The following is a 19,070-nucleotide window of genomic DNA, read 5'->3' on the forward strand; positions in this document are numbered from 1 at the left end:
CCAAAACAAAAGCAAAAACGATTGTAAAGAGACTGGTATTTGAATGAGTTCAGAGTGACTGAGTTAGTCACCATTTAATGGCGCTGAATGAAATAGTCATTAACAGGTGAGTAATAATAAATAAGGTGACTTACCGAGCCTCCGAATGGGATCTGCGGTCTTCTCGGCCACTTTGGGTCTGGGCTCCCTGGCGGAGGTAACCGGTGACTTGCCGCTGCTGGCCAACATGACGGCCGAGAGACGCTCGCGTCCTGCCTGCTTGGGTTGGAAGCGACGCGCTGCGTGCAGCCAGGTGCCTCCGCGGACTCGCTCTGGCCCGAAAAGAGCCCGCAAGCGCCGCCGAGGAAACAAAGGGAGACGGGAGGGAGAAGTGAGAGAGAAGAGAGAAGAGAGAAGAGAAGAGAGGAGAGGAGAGAGGAGAGGAGAGGGAGGGGAGTGCTCCTTGCGGTCCCTCCCCGGTGCAGCGCCCCCGTGCCTCCACGTAATTTGAGCCCCAAAGCAGGCGCCCATTTGCGCGGCTTTTCCGCCTGCACCAACACAGCAACCTGACGCTCCTCGTGTCACTCGCCGTGGCCCAGCCACTTGTTATTTTGAAATGCTACATAATATATAGACAGAGGCTTAAACTACATTGAAATGCCAACGGTTACTCAATTATAAACATATTATTGCGAGTTGAGAAGAGGCACATTTAGAGCAATAATATACAAGTTTTCTGCATAAAAGACAGCATTAAGTGTAAAAGTAATACGAGTTCGACAGGTCACCTCATCCTGATGGATGCAGTACCCAATCTAGCCCGCAGGTGTCGTGCAAAACAAGCCCAGAAGAAGAAGAAAAATAAATTTCTTTTCTCCGGAACGTTTCTGATGTAATTATGAAAATTAAATTATGAAGTATTGCACTGTAGATTGTTTGCAAGTTTTTAACTTACTAATACTACTGTAAATCTAAACACACGCGTGGCATTTCCTTCAATATTTACAAACGTGTCTATTTGCAAACACACAACACATGCACACTGGATGGATGGATGGATGGATGGATGGATGGATGGATGGATGGATGGATGGATGGATGGATGGATGGATGGATGGATGGATGGATGGATGGATGGATGGATGGATGGATGGATGGATGGATGGATGGATGGATGGATGGATGGATGGATGGATGGATGGATGGATGGATGGATGGATGGATGGATGGATGGATGGATGGATGGATGGATGGATGGATGGATGGATGGATGGATGGATGGATGGATGGATGGATGGATGGATGGATGGATGGATGGATGGATGGATGGATGGATGGATGGATGGATAGATAGATAGATAGATAGATAGATAGATAGATAGATAGATAGATAGATAGATAGATAGATAGATAGATAGATAGATAGATAGATAGATAGATAGATAGATTATACATGGGTGTACATATGACTCCTCTGAGCTTGGAGGACTGCATCCACACACCTGTTGATGAAGTCGTGCAGAACGGCAAAAAAAAAAAAGCAGCCTTGCGGGACTCCCGAGATTCTTTGGTTTCATCTTCCAATCCTCCTGCTTCATCAATCTTTATGTCTGTTCGCTGGGCTGGCCAATCCTGGAGCACCTTCACCTTCTTGGCTTTCAGCAACTTTGACGTGGAGCCTAACGTATGAGAAGGAGCACCATCTTGCTCAAGAATTTGACCTCTCTAACTCTCTGATGTTGATGTTGCCATCCACTCTACAAATCTCTCACACATACCAGTACTGTATGTAACCCCAAACCATGATTCATCCGCCACCAAATGTGACAGTTTTGTGCGGTAACTTGGATGCAGGCACCAAACGGTCTTCTGCAGTATTTGCGGCAAATGGGATGCAATTCATTGGATGATTCATCAGAAGAAAATCATTCTTCTGCCACTTTTCCACCATCCATTCTTTCTGCAGCCTGTGGGCCTTAACCAAAATGTTTTTGTTGTCTTTTGTGTCATGCTGATTTGTGAGCACTAATTCTTCCACGGAGACCACCGCTGGAGCGAATTTGAGAAGCTGTTCTTGTAGATGGGGTTCCTGGTGACGGGTTCTCGTATAGCTCCGCTGCAGTGGAAAAATGGGCTAGCTGCAGACTATCGAAGCAAGAAATGGTCCTGTCAAGCTGTTGTTATATGGAGTCTGCCTGAATTGGACTTGTCATAGACATCACCAGTTTTGTCAAATATGTTTCTTATCCTCTCGGCTTGATATTTGGATACAATAAAGATGTCTGCCACCTTAGCAGCGGACGTGGTCTTCACTCTCCAGACTCTTGATGATCAGCACTTTGGTCTGTGGTTGAATCTTTGGCATGTCGTCAGGGGTCAGGTTGCACTTGACATGAAGGTCTGGTGTGCCGAGGTTCTTTTTAGAAACACTTGGGAATGTGCTAATTACAGCGTCACAGATAAAGCTCTCATCGGTAATTGGTTGAATCATTTATAGACATGACAGGATTTCAAGCCATTTTATGTTACTAGACTTCCAACTCCCCGCCACTTCCTCCAGCTCTTCAGGGGGAATCTTGAAGCGTTGGAGGCGTTGGCGTTGTCACCTTGGACAAAGTCTCTCCATCGTGTCTTGGGTTGTACCCGAGACCTCCTCCTGGTGCAATGTTCCCGGAACATCTCACCAAGGAGGCATCAAAACTAGATCCCCCAGCCACCTCATCTGCCTCCTTCTGATGAAGAGCATGGCCTCTACTCTGAGCCCCTCCATAATGAGCGAGCTTCACACACTATTTCTAAAAGACTGCCCGGAGAGCCCACGGAGGAAATTCATTTCTGGCCGCTTGTTCTTGTTCTTTTGAGCACAGCTCATGACCGTGGGTGAGGGTGAGAAGTTGAGAACATAGGTCGACCGGTAAATCGAGAGATCAAGTTCCTTCTTCTCCATGACAGACTGATGCAGAGTCCGCATCACTGCAGATGCAACGCCAATCTGCCAATCATCTTCCCTTACTCATGAACACGACCCCAAGAACTCGAACTCCCCTACCTGGGGCAGGATCTAATTTTCGACCCTGAAAAGCTTCTGAGGACCACGGCCTCAGATTTGGAGGTGCTGATTCCCATCCCAACCACTTCACACTTGGCTGCAAACCTTTCTGGTGAGAGTTAGCTTCAGCGTCTCTGTGACCCTGGATGATACGTAGAAAATGTTCATTACCAAATTAAGATGGTCAAAACTGCGCTTTAGATCTCATCTTTTGTTGCAATAAATGTCAGTCGCTGTACCTAATGTTGTGGTGAGTGGTGTCATCAAATGCATGCACCGCTCACCTTTAATTTTTCAAAACATGGATGCCATATTTGTGTTTGTAGCATGACAAATAGCCTCCACCAAGAAGACGGCGACGTCACTTAGCCTTCAAACTGTCTGTTGCATTGATCCAGCTGGAAAAAAAACAATTTTCTTGAGTAAACAGACACTTGAAGCCCCAAAAACGATGTACCAATCCCTGAGGTAGCAGCGCTACCTGGTGGTCATCTACGGTTACTGCTCTATAACAATCTGAGTGCAATGCATCTTGTGTGGACAGATAAAATGCAAAATGATACACTAGTTTCATGTTGTGTCACTATGTGTACTAAGTCTGATAGACTAAGTATCAAAGAGGCATATTTACAAATGTGAAGCACGCACATTGAAAGGGCTCTCCGAGGCCTGGTGAAGATGAAGGCCCTGGACAACAAAATCCATCTTTCATCTTCCCTCAACTGCACCAGTGGCGGTGGCGGCCATGTTAAGATTAAGTTTGCTAATCCGCACAAGATGTGATCTGTGCAGCAGCGGTGGCAGCTCTCTGGCTCCCTCCTCTTTCCGTGTCCAACCACAACACTGACAAGCCCTGGCTGTGATTTCTCAATCTTTTCTGCCATTAAAGGTTTCATATTAACTGACTCTTGCCTGCAATTTGGCTCTGACTAACTGGGCCTGCTTCTATTAGTGGAAACAGAAGGCCTTGCGTTGTTTGGAGCCAGTAAATTCCCCTGTCATACTACTACTACTGCTGCTATCACTAGTAGTCATGAGCCAGTTAAAATGCCTGACCAAAAAAATATATATATATAAATAGCTGAGCAGGCTCAGTTTAACATGGTATCATTGTGTTTGTTTACTCCTTAAAAGTAAGGAGCCACTGGATTCCCTTTATCTCTACTACTACTACGCTACTGATACTAGTATACTACTACTAATACTAGTAGTCACGAGCAAGTAAAAATGGCTGAACAAACAGCATGAAATAGCTAAGCAGAATCAGTTTAACATGGAACCACTGTGTTTCCTCTAAATAGTTAAAAGGAGCCATTGGATTCCCATATTGTACCACTAATACTAGTATTACTACTACTACTATTAGTAGGCGTCACTAACAAGTCAAAATGGCTGACCAAATACAAAATAATAAAGCAAGATCAGTTTAACATGGTACCACTGTTTCTTTACTCCAAACCGTAAAACAAAATAAAAATAATAACCAAATGCACAGCTATTTGATTACTTATGACACATTTAATTTACATTTCAGAGAACATTGTGTGCGTCTTGAAAAACTAGTTTGCTAGTCCTACCAAGCCTAGCACCGAGGAGGGGGTGCAGTCTAATTCCTGAAATGAATTAGCGTCAGGGGGTTGCTTACGCCAGTTTATTCCGTACAAAGGCCGCTTTAAAGCACGTTGGAGCCTTGTAGATGAGAGAATCTCGACGAAATTAAGACGCATTGTAAATGTTTTGAACGATTAAATAGCCAAGTTATGCGGAACTCCCTACGGGAAGTGGCACGTTTCCAGCAAATACACCAGACCGCGGCATGAACACACATACATCGGCGTGAGCGCGAAATTGGTTTTATTAAGCTTTATCTACTTTGTTCGTTACGTACTGTCACTAAAATGAAAACGTAAACAATAAGGACGTGTTTATTGGAAGCTGACTGGGCCGCTTGTTACTTTTGATCGCTTGCATTGTTTCGCGTCGAAGGAACTTGTTCGCCATTGTCGCAGTATTTACGGAGTCTGTTATGGCGTTATTGACCTCTACATTTTGGGCTACCATTTAATAACCGCCATACGTCATTGAATGTGTTGTTTGTGGGTGGTGGTGGTGGGGGTTAGCGTGACTTCATTTGTTTGACGTGTTGTTTCGTGAGGAAAACGCCAACGTTAGGCCACGTTAGCAAGTTAGCTTATCCTTAGCGTGTTCCACACACGTGTAAAACGGCATAAGCGCTGCACTTCGTGAGAGAAAATTCTTTGTCGCTGATATGCTCTCGACGTCGCTCCGTTGAGTCGTTTTTCAAAAGGGTATTCTCGAGCAAAGTTGGTCTCGCCTGACCCACCCTTTTAACTGCGAGGGGTTCGGAGATGTGCTCGTCTCGTAGGCTTTACTGCATTTGCCGTTTGTTTACGCTGATTCCAGAGTTCCGCCAGCCCTCTCTTAACAACCCTCACCCTCGGCTCGTATCACTCCGCGCGACGCTACCAAATACTCACAACAAAGAATTTATCGGTCAAATTCACACGGAAATTACGCGTTTCTTTACCGTTAGAGTCCACACTTAATAGCGTGCGGGAAATGAGTGTTAATAAACCGTTTCTCTTTACGAACAATAAAATCGGACTAGCTTCCTTGAGAGGGCTTCTTCACTTGGCTTTAAAGGTAGGGAGGGAGTGTGTTTTGCGCGTACATTTGACGTTCGATTACGACGTTGGTTTGTAACAACGAGCTATAAATTTTCACTTTAACATGTTATTAATTGGTTTAGGGACGATATATAGCCATTCCCAATCGCTTCTTCGTGTTTATATTTTGATATTTTTGAATGTTCACCCGGAATTAAAAGGTAGTAGCGCCCAAGTGAAGGCCGGGACTGCGTTCTTGGTTGTAATGACGTCATTTCGATTGACAACCAAGCCGTCCAATAAGAAAATTCCATGAGCTTAGCAACAGCAAAATTGTGCTTTCGTCCAATCCACGTCGAGAAAGGTTGACGCTCCAGCTCTCGCCATCTCGCCATCCGATTGGCCGTCGCCCTCGTCACTTATCTGAGCCTTGTGGACCCTGTAGTCCAAATCATGCCGTTTTGAACGCGACGTGCGAGGGTCAGAAATACATGTCCCATAAACCATCAGCCAAGGCGAGCGACGGCGTGCGCGCGGCTGGAGGCGGAGCGCGTATATAAATGCAAGCTCCCTCCACTGAAGCCGCACATTGGACGCTGTTGCGACGGCGCGACGTTGTCTCTGGGCGGACGCGGGGCTGTGACAGCGTTGAAACGGTTAACAGTGTCAAAAGCTCAGAGGAGTGTCGTTTAGTCATTTGTTTGACTTTTTGACACTTTTTCATCACAACCTTTTTGGGGGGCGTTATTTACACGTCATAGTGGATATTTGACAGATAAACTGTGGTAAAAATCCAATTTGACAAACTTTTTTTTTTTTAATAGTAAGGGGTTTTAAAATGCGTTGAGAAACTTGAAGAAAGATAATCAAGCGCATCACGATGACAGAACCAGCAGAGCAGACCGACCACCTGAAAAGTTCGGCCAGCCCATCAGGTGGGAGCAGCGGCGGCGGCGGCGGCTCCAAGCATCTCCCAGCCGGCCACCGGGCTGCACCGCCGCACAACGGCGACAGAGGGCGCCAGATGAGCGACAAGCACCACCAGGATGTCAACAACGACAAGTTGAGGGGGGTGTGTCCCGGAAACGAGTCCCCCAACGCCGGGGACGCGCCGCCACCGCCCGGGGTGCTCCACGTCGACTCTGACACCGGCCTGGTAGTGGACGCCCGCCTCGGCAGGAAGCGGCACCGGCGCCGCGCCGCCAAGAAGAAGCGCCACTGGAAGCCCTACTACAAACTTTCCTGGGAGGAGCGGAAGGCGCTTGACGAGCGGGAGACCGCCAGGGCGTCCCGTCTGCGCGAGGAGATGTTCGCCAAGGGGCTCCCGGTGGCTCCGTACAACACCACCCAGTTCCTCATGGACGAGCACGACCGCGAGGAGCCGGACCTCAACACCGAGGCGCGGCGGCCGGACGACACGGGCAGCGAGGAGGACTTGTTCGAGCACGACGACGAGGACGACGACGACGGGAGCGCTGGCGGCGGCGGCGGAGGAGGAGGAGGAGGCGGGGGGAGCAGCGACGGCATCGGAAGGCCGGGCAACGCCGGCGGGGAGTTTCTCCAGCGGGACTTTTCCGAGACCTACGAGATGTACCACGTCGAGAGCCTGCAGAACATGACCAAGCAGGAGCTGGTGAGGGAGTACCTGGAGCTGGAGAAGTGCATGTCCCGCCTGGAGGAAGAGAACAACCGGCTGAGGCGCGCCGCCCTGGAGCCCGGAGGTGGCGGCATGAGCGTGGAGGAGCCTCTAGCGCGCCTTCGGGAGCTGGAGCGGGAGCTGGAGAGACTGAAGGCTCAGAATACGGAGCTCCTGCTGCGGAGCCAGCCCGCCACTGACAATTAGGGACGCTTGGCAAACTATTCACAACAAGGTAATAAACAACCACGACATTCTCCTATCCGGACTTGAACTTTTTCTTTTTTTGGGGGGGAGTGGAATCAACATTTGGCCAGAGGAAAAATAAATAAATACAGAACTACCTTTTCCTAACTGGACTTTCATTTAAAAAAATTTGGGGGTCAACTTTTGGACCGAGCTTTAAAAACATGAGCAAAAACAAAAAAAACTTTTACCAATTTTTGACTTTTTTTGTCTGTCTATATTTGGCCCAAAGTTAAGAGAGGGGAACAAAAAAAAGCATTTGGACAATTTATTTTTGTCAACATTTGGCCTGAGGTAGTAAAGAAATAAATCCCCCCCAAAAATACTTTTTCCTATCTGGACTTAAAAAAAAAAAAATCAAAGCAAAAACAACTGTTTCGTATTAGGACTTTTTGTCAACAAGTCATCATATCTTGTATGGACTTTAAATGTTGTTGTTTTTTTTTTTTTTTTTCCTTCGGTCTTTAAGTTTCTTGTCAAAATGTTTTAAATTTACAAACGTTCTGTTGTATTTTGTCCATCACAACCGCAAGAAAGATGACAACCAATCATGCCAGTCAAGTCCAATGTTTACCATTTTGTGTTACCAGCATTCAATAAAAATCATGTGTGTGACTAACAAACACGCATTTGTGTGTCAATATACACTTGACCTATTAGTGTGAAGGCCCTCCTGAAATAGCTGTTGATTACTTTTTGAAGGCCTCAAAATGCCCGAAGATTCACCAGTTCACGCCCCCACCCCCTCTAAAAATTGTTTTTAATTTCTGTAAAAAGTTGGGAAGAGTACTCTCGAAATGTAGTTGGTTACAATTGCAAGTTACCCTGTTGAAAATGTAATGGCATAACTATTTCAATGCTCCCTAATAACACATTATAAAAAGGTTTGTTGCATTATATGTATAAACGTGTTAAACTACCATACCTTGTTGACTTAATGACAAATGTACACACTTTAGACATTGCTTTATATGACAACCCGGGTAAGTGGATGTTTCCATTAAAAAGCCCAGAATTATAAAGATGAAACTGTTGAGAAGTTGATATTCTTTTGTGTAACTATAGTCTTAACCTTTTCAAATAAATGGATTGCACCACAAGATGGCGATTCAATGTCATATATTGGGTAAAATGTCATGGTTGAGACAACCACAGAATGACACAAGCCAATCACAAGCATCGTCTTTAGGAGGAAGTGAGATGAGTTTTTGTGGCTATTTTTCAAATGGACCCAAAATTGGTAATCAAACCAAAAGCAACTAGTTTAATTACACTTTCTCCCAGTAATGTATTAAAATTACATTTTGTACTTAAATTACAATCCTATTACATATAATTTGTTACTCCCCAACTCTGCCAATAGATGCCACAAGATGAAAGCAAAGCACTGTGCAAATTAAATTCCTCCACTCACTTCTGCATTAAGATGACCCACACGGAATTGGGTGGGCATGTCTGTCATAACAGGACACATGAAACAAGTCTCAAGGACCCATGCCTGAAATTGAATAGGAAGATGGCTACTTTGGTTTGAGAGTCCAATCATCACTGCTTGCAGCTTTAAAAATTGGGTGCTTCCTCACCTGCAATCCACTGGAGGGCGCCACTGAGATTCAGTAATAAAAACACGTTTTTAAACATCTGTTTATTTACATCATATATATAATAAGCTAAGCAGAGTTATACTCATAAGCCATTCTAAAAATGTACACACGAGAGACAATATGTTACATATTAAGTATGTACAACGAAAACACGAGCGACACCTTTTAGTTTACACCACATGGGAGAGTGCATAGTGTGCGTTTTTTTTTTTTTTTTTCTTTCTTTCTTTCTCTCACCCTTATGAATTCATTGTACACATCTTTGGAGGTGAGCGGTGGAAGGAGGAGGAGGAGATAAGAAGCCAGCATGGCACTGCGAAACATTCCAGAAAGGAGGCACTTGCTTGAAAGTAAAGAGGTGAGGTTAGAAGTCACGTGACCAGGAAGTGATGACAGGACGTGTTGACGGAGCAACAGCTAAAAAGCTAACAACGAGCAACTATCCTGACACAAAAAAGGCCTTCGTAAACTGTAACATCACAATACTATAAACAAACAATATATTAAGGGAACATTTCAAGTAGCATCTGGAGAAGGAAATGTTTGTAAACCATAAATTTAAAAAAAAAAAAAAAGTATTATTGTTAAGGTTAAAAACAAAATGCTTCTATTTACAACTTAATAATGATAAGGCTTTGTACAAATGTTACAACACAAAAACGGGAGGAAAAAGAAGCCAACCGCGATCACATGAAATGGTTAGAATTTTTTTCCCCCTCTCCCAAAAAAGAAGCACCGTTTTCCAGGGTAATTCACATGGGAAAGACTGTGGGAACTCTGTTCAAAAGGCTTGGGCCACCATCAGAGCTGAGTGCATTAAACTAGTGACCCTCAACCTGTTATTTTTCCTATATTGAAGCGCAGTGTTAATGTTCAAACTGTGCATAATGTTAGGAGTGGCTTACAATTATATTAGTTATACAGTGGTGCCTTTAGATACAAGTGACCCGACTACGATTTTCAAGATACGAGCCAACGTTCATCTGAGTTTCCGCTTTGACTTGCGAGCACGAGCTTGGGCTATGAGCGCTGTACGGTGGCAGTGAACTCACTTCACAAGCAGCACTTTGACAACTCGTGTAACGAACAGTTCTTCCCAAAAAGTCTAAGATGTTTACTGCCACTCCTAGTTGAAGGCTACTGTCAAACTATACATAAAACAAAGAATTACACGTGTATTTAAAACGACCAAAAACTGCCTTAAGAATGCCCCCACTAGCTTAATGCTAACACATTGCTATGCTAAGATCAATGCAATGCTGAGAGATTTTTTTGCCTTTTGTTCCCTTGTACTAAAATCGATGTGACTCAAACCGTGACTTTAAAAGCAAAAGTACGTAACGAAGCTTGTCTTTTGACATCTATGTATGCTGGTGCCGTGACATGTTGGGGATGCAATAAAAAAATTTCAGAATCAGAATCATCTTTATTTGCCAAGTATGTCCAAAACACACAAGGAATTTTGCAATAAAAGGAACTTTGTTTGTTTAAACAATTTAACATGAATTTTTTTGCGACGGCACTTCTTTAGAAGGTGTTGAGAGTGAATCTCAACTAGCGCCTCTGGTGGTATTTTTTTAATGTATCCGCCATCAATTTCTAACGGATTCAAATGGCAGTCTGGTATTAAAACAAGTCTAGTGGTGACCCAAAACCTTTGCACAGTGGTCGTGGTGATGAGGTCAGAGTACGTCTCCACCCTATAAAAGCACACACATGTAGAAGAAGTAAGAAAACCAGAAAGCTTTGGCAAATGACTGAGATTAAAAAACAACTAAACAAGCCAGTGCGCTGACCCGCAGCTGGGTGGGGGTGGGCGGGGTGGCCGGCCTGGCCCGAGATTCTCCCGGCTGGTACCTGACAATGCGTCTCTCCTCGTCCTGGGAGCGCCGCTCCCTTGGATGGTGGCTTGCTGCCACCCCGCAAAGGTACTGGTGGAACCTGGACGTGGGCGCGCGGTGTCGGAAAGATCCTCGCTTGACGCTGTTATTGCCCCCGTGGTGGGGTTGTTTTTGGTTTGAGGGGAGAAAGTGGATACTCTGTGATGGACAGCGACGACCGCTCGATAGGGTCACCTCAGTGACCCTATCGAGGGGGCAGCGAGTCTGGCCCGGATTGGACGAAGATTCTCCTGGCTGCTTCCAGATGAGGTGTCTCTCCTCGTCAATCATCGTCATGCCGTTTCGGCTCATAGATACTGGTGGAACCTGGACGTGGGGGCCTGGCGGCCGGAAGACCCTCGTCTGACGCCATCATCGCCTCGCGGCGGTGGCGTTTTAGGGGTGGCCGGAGAGAGCGGGAACTCTGTGACTGCCAGAGGCGTCCGCTTCTCGATCAGCGCCTCGGTGGGCGATGCCACCACCGTGTGTCGGCGCCAGGCGCGCCTCTTGCGGCGGCTCTCGGGCGACAGCGGCTTACGCATGCCCACGCTGCGCAGGTCGTCTGCCGAGCCCAGCAGTCGTGCGCGCACCTGCTCCGCCAGGGACTTGGCGGAGGGGGTGAAGGACGCCGCCTCGCTGGGGGGCAGCGGCGAGGCGACCATCCTGGCCCAGGATGGGCGAATATTGTCCTGGCTGCTTCCTGATGACGTGTCCCTCCTCGTCCTTGGAGCGTTGTCACTCGTGGCGGCGGCGGCGGCGGCAGGGATCTCCAGCAGGTCCAGCGAGCGAGCTTTCATCTTCTTCCGTGCGAGGGTGTCGCACTGGATGAGCTTGTGCGAGTTGAAGGACGGCCGGGAGTGTAGCCTGTGCGACGAAGACGTGGATGACGGCGTGGTGGAGCGCGCACCGCCGCCGTCGTCGTCGGCCTTCTCCGGCGTGACAACAGTGACCGCCGTGGGTTTGCGGGGCGGGGGCGGCGGCTTCCCGGGGCGCTCCCGCGAGGCGAAGCCGCTCTCGTTGTCCGTCTCGCTCACCAGCTCGCTGTGCTCGTCGTCGGCGTCCTCCGCCCCTAGGCTGCGGCCCAACGTGGACAGCGTGGAGTAGCCCGACACGATGGAGCGGGCGTCTGCCCTTCCTCCTGGCTCCTCTTCCTCCTTCCCATTTTTCACAACCGCCTCCTCTGCTTTCACCTCGTTTTTCTCCACTTCTTCCTCTTCCTCCTCATCATCATCCTCCTCTCCCTCTGCGTGAGGTGCGGTGTCTCCCACTTCTTCCTCCTCCTCTTCCTCCTCCGCCATGACGGGCTCATGCTCTGAGTCGTCGTCGGTGCTGCTGCCCACCCGCCGGGCGTTGTGACGCTTCCGGCGCTTGCGGCCCGTCACCGCCGACATGATGGACAGAGTCAGGAAGTCCTTGGCGGTGAGGTCCTTCTTAGACCCCCAGGAGCCCTGAGGACGAGGCAGGACGCTGGATTACTAAAACCCTCCTGATTTTGTAGATTATTTCTATTGGGTTATTATGAATAACTGGCAAAATGAGCCGCTCAGGCACAAATCTGTGGCCTTTTTTGATTCTGTGGATTATTTCCAGTTGTTATGTTTACTTCTATTGTGCAAGGTGGCAGTTAGCCTTAAAAGTAAGTGAGAGGAAGAATCAAATTAATGATGTTAGATTGCATGCACATGTTAGTGTGTGACCGGGCATCCCGTGGACATTTTTGAGGATTATATGTATTTATTCTGTTTATTTCCTTTGTGCGTGATGGTGTTCATCATGAATAAGTGACAGGAGGAGCAATAGTAGATTGTATGTGCACGTGTATGTGACCAAGAGTGCGGTGGACTGTTTTTTTTTTTTTTTATAAATGTGTGGATTATTCCCCGTCATTGTGTTTATTTCTATGGTACAAAGTGTCGGTTATAATGATGAATACCTGGCAAGAGGAGCGACTGTATTAATCATATGAAACTTACCTTGCGCATGGCTGACTGAGCCTCCTGTGGACTATTTTTTAACTTTGTGGGTTATTTCTCGTCCTTTTTTTAACTTTTATTGTGCAAGGTGAAATACAGTTTGAACATTGCACGCACACAGGCCCGAGAGTGCAGTGGACTTTTGACTGGGAATTTTTTGAGTCAATTTAATGATGGGATCACATTAATTGTAGGGCATGTACATTGTGCATGCAATATTAACCAAGCATGTCGTGGACTTTTTCTTTTCCCCCCATCATTCTCCAAATTATTTGTAGTCATTGATTATATTGCTATTGTGCAAATTGGCGGTTAGTATGAATAACTTGCGAGAGGAGCCATCGCATTAATATGATAGTACATACACACCCTAAAAGGAACAGTGAACTCAAGCAAGGAACATAACGAGGCGTTACCTTGGATTTCGCTGAGTCACTGTTGGTGGAGTCTGAAGGGAAAAGATGATGACATTTAGTGACAAAAAGTAAAGAGTCTTGGGAGAAGGGTAGAGAGGCACTTGGTGGGATTATTAATCATATTCTTGTGATGTCATGAAAATATGGGTTTGGCAACCACGGCTGTCAGTCACAGCCATCCACCAATACAGGGCAGGAGAGCAATTTTGTGCTCAAACTTTTATGGGCACCACACCAAGTCTGACTTCCTCTTCGCCATCTCACTTTATACACACGCACACTGGAGGAGGATACACAACGATTTCGATGGGAACAAGGAAATTAATACAAAAGGAAACACCAGAAAGATCATCAAAAGTTGAAGTCAGTGACAGAGCAATGCAGCAATTATAAAACACACACGCACACACACACATACAGGTGGGACAGTGAAGGCAACATGCACTCACCTCAGTTTATTACTGTGGGGGAAAAGTCGTACTGTCACCATGACACACAAACACACGCACACTCCTGGTGACAGTGAAGGCAAAATGCTCTCACAATATGCTCTCACAAACACCTCTGGTTGCTACTGGGGGAAAAAGTCGCACGGTCACCATGACACATAACACATAACACACACACGCACACACGCACACAGACACACACACGCACGTGTTGGCGTCCTACCGCAGTGGCTGCTCCACAGGCTCAGCTAAGAGAGTGAAGCAGAGTGAAAGGCACAAGATGAGCGACATGCAGGGAAAATTGCAAAGAACGAGACCAGAGAGGGCAGGGGGAAAAAAAGTGTAGCTAACACTAAATGCTCACCAACCAACTTCCGTTCTCATGCTACACGCTGCAGCGCCAATGGAAAGGAGGGAATTCTGACTTGAGACAGACAACTTGCATTACTAATTTTACGCAAATATTAATAATTTTTCCACAAATAACTTAACAAGAACGACATCTTTACAAATGCCATGTGTGCCTTAGTTGAGGCCTGTTTTTGGTGCTCTCACAGTAACTACGTACAGGCACCCATTTCCCTCCTTTTGGCTTGCGACGCAGTGTTAGCATGTAGCTACAGCTAGGCGAGTGTTAGTGTGCTTAGCGGTGAGCGGTGGCCCTCACCTGAGGCGTCGCCGAGCAGCGCGGTCCGCCCGATGTTAGAAAGCAGGTGGTCGATGTTGGGGGCAGGCTGCACGTCCTCAGTGTCCACTGGCGTCTGTATAGAAAATATTATTATTACTATTATAATTATTATTATTACATTATGATTTGCTCATACATACCTTTTCATCCTTGTCTGGCTCCTCACTGAAAAACCAGAGGTACTGCAACAATGACAGAAAACCTTTGTTTTGACGTCATTACAATGGGTGTGTGTGTGTGTGAGCGTGAAAAAGTGTGTATGTACAGTGGGTACGGAAAGTATTCAGACCCCCTTAAATTTTTCACTCTGTTGTTATAGTTCAGCCATTTGCTAAAATCATTTAAGTTCATTTTTTCCTCAATGTACACACAGCACCCCACATTGACAGAAAAAAACAGAATTGTTGAAATTTTTGCAGATTTATTAAAAAAGAAAAACTGAAATATCACACAGACATAAGTATTCAGAACCTTTGCTGTGACTTAACTCGGGTGTCTATTTTTTTAACTCGGGTGCTGTCTATTTCTTCTGATCATCCTTGAGATGGTTCTACACCTTCATTGGAATCCAGCTGTGTTTAATTATACTGACTGGACTTGATTAGGAAAGCCACACCCCTGTCTATATAAGACCTTACAGTTCACAGTGCACGTCAGAGCAAATGAGAATCATGATGTCAATGGAACTACCTGAAGAGCTGAAAGACAGAATTGTGGCAAGGAACAGATTTGGCCAAGGTTACAAAAAAAAAATCTGCTGCACTTAAGGTTCCTAAGAGTACAGTGGCCTCCATAATCCTGAAATGGAAAACGTTCGGGACCATCAAAACCCTTCCTAGAGCTGGCCGTCCGGCCAAACTGAGCAATCGGGGGAGAAGAGCCTTGGTGAGGGAGTTAAAGAAGAACCCAAAGATCACTGTGGCTGCGCTCCAGAGATGCAGTCGGGAGATGGAGAAAGTTCCAGAAAGTCAACCATCACTGCAGCCCTCCACCAGTCGGGGCTTTATGGCAGAGTGGCACGACGGAAGCCTCTCCTCAGTGCAAGACACATGAAAGCCCGCATGGAGTTTGCTAAAAAACACCTGAAGAACTCCAAGATGGTAAGAAATAAGATTCTCTGGTCTGATGAGACCAAGATAGAACTTTTGGGCCTTATTTCTAGGGGTATGTGTGGAGAAAACCAGGCACTGCTCCTCACCTGCCCAATACAGTCCCAACAGTGAAGCATGGTGGTGGCAGCATCATGCTGTGGGGGTGTTTTTCAGCTGCAGGCACAGGACGACTGGTTGCAATTAATGGGGCCAAGTACAGGGATATCCTGGACGAAAACCTTCTCCAGAGTGCTCAGGACCTCAGACTGGGCCCAAGGTTCACCTTCCAACAAGACAATAACCCTAAGCACACAACTAAAATAACGAAGAAGTAGTTTCAGAACAACTCCGTGACTGTTCTTGAATGGCCCAGCCAGAGCCCTGACTTAAACCCAATTGAGCATCTCTGGAAAGACCTGAAAATGGCTGCCCACCAATGTTCACCATCCAAGCTGACAGAACTGGAGAGGATCTGCAAGGAGGAATGGGAGAGGATCCCCAAATCCAGGTGTGAAAAACTTGTTGCATCATTCCCCAAAAGACTCCTGGCTGTATTAGCCCAAAAGGGTGGTTCTACTAAATACTGAGCAAAGTCTCTGAATACTTATGGCTGTGTGATATTTCCATTTTTCTTTTTTAATAAATCCGCAAAAATGTGACCAATTCAGTTTTTTTCTGTCAATATGGGGTGCTGTGCGTGCATTAATGAGGAGGTAAAAAAAATAACTTAAATGATTTTGCAGCAAATGGCTGCAATATATAACAAAGTGAAAAATTTAAGGTGGTCTGAATACTTTCCGTCCCCACTGTATATGTGAGCATCGGGATGTGTGTGTGTGTGTGTGTGCTGGCGCCCCTGTACTCACATGCTGTATGAGCGTCTCCACTATCTTATAGCGGTCTGGCATGTGCGTGACCATGTCCTTCATGTTGTCCTCGGACGTGCGCACTAGCGTCGGCCCAAACACCAACGCCAGGTTACGGGGTTCCATCTGCACACACAATACAATATTTAGCAGTTTATCCCACAAAACTAAAGTACCTTCAAAAATTAGTTTGTAGCTGGAGAATTTTCAATCTTGGTGCATCTGTGTATTTTGCCGGAAAACAGCATTCTTTAAAGAAAAGGCATTTTTCCACAACTTGCATTCTTATATTTTATCCATTAAAAAGATTTATGATGCTCAAAAAGTGCTGTATTTAACCTGCAAACCACAGCATCTGGCCATTGAACTTTGTAATGTTGAGACAAAAAAAAAGTGAAACTTTGGCAGTATTTCCTATAAATATAAATACACAATATTTTGCCATGTTAACTATATCCTTTGCCCCCAAAAGGATATAGTTCTCTATGAAAAAGCAATACTTACCATGAAAACTAAAGGTTCTACGATAAAAACATAGTATATTCTCAAAAAACACTAGATTTGCTATGCCAACACATTTTAGACTATATTTTGCCACATGAACCATATTGTACGCCCCAGAATTAAATATTTGAAAGAGCAATACTTACCATGAAAACGCTATACTTTGCAACAGAAATTACAGATTTTATCATAAAAACACAGTATAATACCATAAAACATTTAACAAATTTAACAATCATTTTGCCATGAAAAAAAAAAAAAGAATTTTTCCATATCAGCGTGGGAAGGGAATATTATTCTCATGAAATGCAATTATACAAAGTTTTTTTCCCAAGTAGACCCAAAAATATCACTTTTCTACATATTGCAGTGCAGTACAAAATGCTAATAAATTGTGACTACGGTCCTATCACTCACCTTGTTTTTATCTGAATGGTCTGCCACCGTCTTCAGGTGACACACCAAGAACTTGAGCGTGTGGTAGTAATAATCGGGAAGGTCTCGGATCTACGGACAAGGAATATGATGATGACTCAGGATCGACTATTCCGGTTTAAACGAGTGTGAACACAATCGAGTGTACCAGCTTCTTCATGGTCTTCAGTCTGTCCGATGCGTCGTCCATTCTGTTGGCGTCGATGAAATCGTTGTACTTGTCTGCAGAGACGACACATAGGAAGTCACCTTTGAGTGTGTGAGTGAGAAAGTGTGGAGAGAGCTCACAAGCGAGAGAGAAAGCGTGTGTGTGAGTGTGTGTGTGTGTGTGTGTGTGTGTGTTTGTGTGTGCGTACTCACCATTGGTGAAGAGTGGTTCCGGAAGTTTCCGGAAGAAAGATTTCAGTAAACTGCTGACGACGTTGAGGTCCTGCCACTTCTGTCCACAACAAAAGAAACAAAGAGGAGACAATGATGCAGCTTCCTGTTTAAATGACAAAAATTGGCTCATATTTGAAAACAAACATATCTAACACGAAGAAATATTCGACCAGATACAATAAATTACAGTATTTCTACCCAAAACTGATTTGGCACAGCGCGAGAGCTCTTGCGCTTGTTTTAAGGGATTAAAAGTGTAACACCACATTTTGGCATATGAATTCCTGACCTCCTCTGCCGGGTTGATGTCGACGCCCTTGTTGAGTTGCTCCTGTAGCAGTGACACCATGGCGTTGTTGCCGGGCACGCGGTAGATGCCCGTGTACTCCAGACCCATGTCCTCCACCAGACGGCAGCAGATCTCCACGATCAGCGGGATGAACTGGATCAGATCCGGATCAACATATAATGAGTGTGATGTGAGCATCCTTAGCAGGAGGAGAGAGAAATCAGAGGTCTGACCTTGTTGTTGATACCCGGCTGGCAGTCCTCCAGCCTCACGCCGAAGGCTTTAGGTCCCGCTTTCTTTGTCTTCTTCATGATGTTGATTCCCCACGGAGACTTGGGAGGGCTGCTCTCGTCTGGGGACACATTAGATGACAAGGGAATGCAATATTTAAACACAAAAATTTTCCTTTTTTTTTTTCAACAAAAACACTAGCTTTTGACATGAAAACTACACATTTGATCAAATCCCTTGCCATATAACACGTTAAATTTGCAAGAAAAACCACAACGTTTTACCATGAAAAAGGTTCTATATTGCCATAAAAACAAAAAAATACAATATGCATAAAACACATGATTTGGCTAAAAAAATAAATATGCTGCTACAAAATGTAGAACATTCTTATGAAAACAATAAATTTGATTTGGTAGTGAAAACAATATTACCCTAAAAAAAATGCAACATATTGCCATAAAACACTAGATATTGGCATGAAAACTGAATACTGTATGACAAAATTGCAGTAAATTGCCATAGAAACACTAGATTTTGCCACGAGACTAAAATAATTTCCTTCAAAACACAGTATCTTGCCATAAAAACAAATGATTTTACCACAAAATTGCAGAAAATTACAATTCAACATTTTGCCATAGGAACTAAATATTTTAGCACAAAAATACAGTATATATTGCCATAGGACGCCTGATTCTTTTCTACAGTATCAAGATAAATACT

The 19,070-nt window shown here is 45.2% G+C and overlaps 3 protein-coding genes across 17 annotated transcripts in view; 1 reads left to right on the forward strand and 2 right to left on the reverse strand.

Annotated features, from left to right (window-relative positions):
* Positions 1 to 5,671, reverse strand: part of plcd3a (phospholipase C, delta 3a) — a 31,754-nt gene extending 26,083 nt beyond the window's left edge. The window contains exons 1-5 of one of the 7 annotated variants that reach the window (XM_061700447.1): positions 3,677 to 5,671; positions 3,313 to 3,426; positions 3,029 to 3,170; positions 1,482 to 1,658; positions 135 to 1,021 (exon numbers count right to left, since the gene is read on the reverse strand). In XM_061700447.1, coding sequence (XP_061556431.1) covers positions 135 to 510 — 376 coding nt within the window. In that variant the 5' untranslated portion in view covers positions 511 to 1,021; positions 1,482 to 1,658; positions 3,029 to 3,170; positions 3,313 to 3,426; positions 3,677 to 5,671. Of the gene's footprint in view, positions 1 to 134; positions 1,043 to 1,481; positions 3,171 to 3,267; positions 3,427 to 3,676 lie in introns of those variants that run through there. The other 6 variants (XM_061700445.1, XM_061700443.1, XM_061700449.1 and 3 more) reach the window with 6 other exon arrangements.
* Positions 5,672 to 6,228: 557 nt separating this feature from the next.
* On the forward strand, positions 6,229 to 8,791 carry hexim1 (HEXIM P-TEFb complex subunit 1). The gene has a single exon (XM_061700431.1). It carries the CDS (start codon positions 6,536 to 6,538, stop codon positions 7,496 to 7,498), a length of 963 nt encoding a protein of 320 aa, XP_061556415.1. The 5' UTR covers positions 6,229 to 6,535; the 3' UTR covers positions 7,499 to 8,791.
* A 529-nt stretch (positions 8,792 to 9,320) lies between these two features.
* arhgap23a (Rho GTPase activating protein 23a) overlaps positions 9,321 to 19,070 on the reverse strand; it is a 65,168-nt gene continuing 55,418 nt past the window's right edge. For all 9 annotated transcript variants that reach the window (XM_061699713.1, XM_061699712.1, XM_061699708.1 and 6 more), the window contains 10 exons: positions 18,347 to 18,465; positions 18,114 to 18,266; positions 17,804 to 17,882; positions 17,592 to 17,665; positions 17,426 to 17,515; positions 16,505 to 16,630; positions 14,688 to 14,729; positions 14,527 to 14,620; positions 13,411 to 13,442; positions 9,321 to 12,469 (listed from right to left, as the gene is read on the reverse strand). In XM_061699713.1, the coding sequence (XP_061555697.1) occupies positions 11,330 to 12,469; positions 13,411 to 13,442; positions 14,527 to 14,620; positions 14,688 to 14,729; positions 16,505 to 16,630; positions 17,426 to 17,515; positions 17,592 to 17,665; positions 17,804 to 17,882; positions 18,114 to 18,266; positions 18,347 to 18,465 (1,949 nt within the window). In that variant the 3' untranslated portion in view covers positions 9,321 to 11,329. The remainder of the gene's footprint in view (positions 12,470 to 13,410; positions 13,443 to 14,526; positions 14,621 to 14,687; positions 14,730 to 16,504; positions 16,631 to 17,425; positions 17,516 to 17,591; positions 17,666 to 17,803; positions 17,883 to 18,113; positions 18,267 to 18,346; positions 18,466 to 19,070) is intronic.

Source organism: Phycodurus eques, chromosome 16 (assembly GCF_024500275.1).
Source record: "Phycodurus eques isolate BA_2022a chromosome 16, UOR_Pequ_1.1, whole genome shotgun sequence".
NCBI classification, from domain to species: domain Eukaryota; kingdom Metazoa; phylum Chordata; class Actinopteri; order Syngnathiformes; family Syngnathidae; genus Phycodurus; species Phycodurus eques.

What these genes read in the sequence shown, in the direction of transcription:
- hexim1 (XM_061700431.1), top strand. Translation starts at nt 6,536, where the DNA reads ATGACAGAACCAGCAGAGCAGACCGACCACCTGAAAAGTTCGGCCAGC.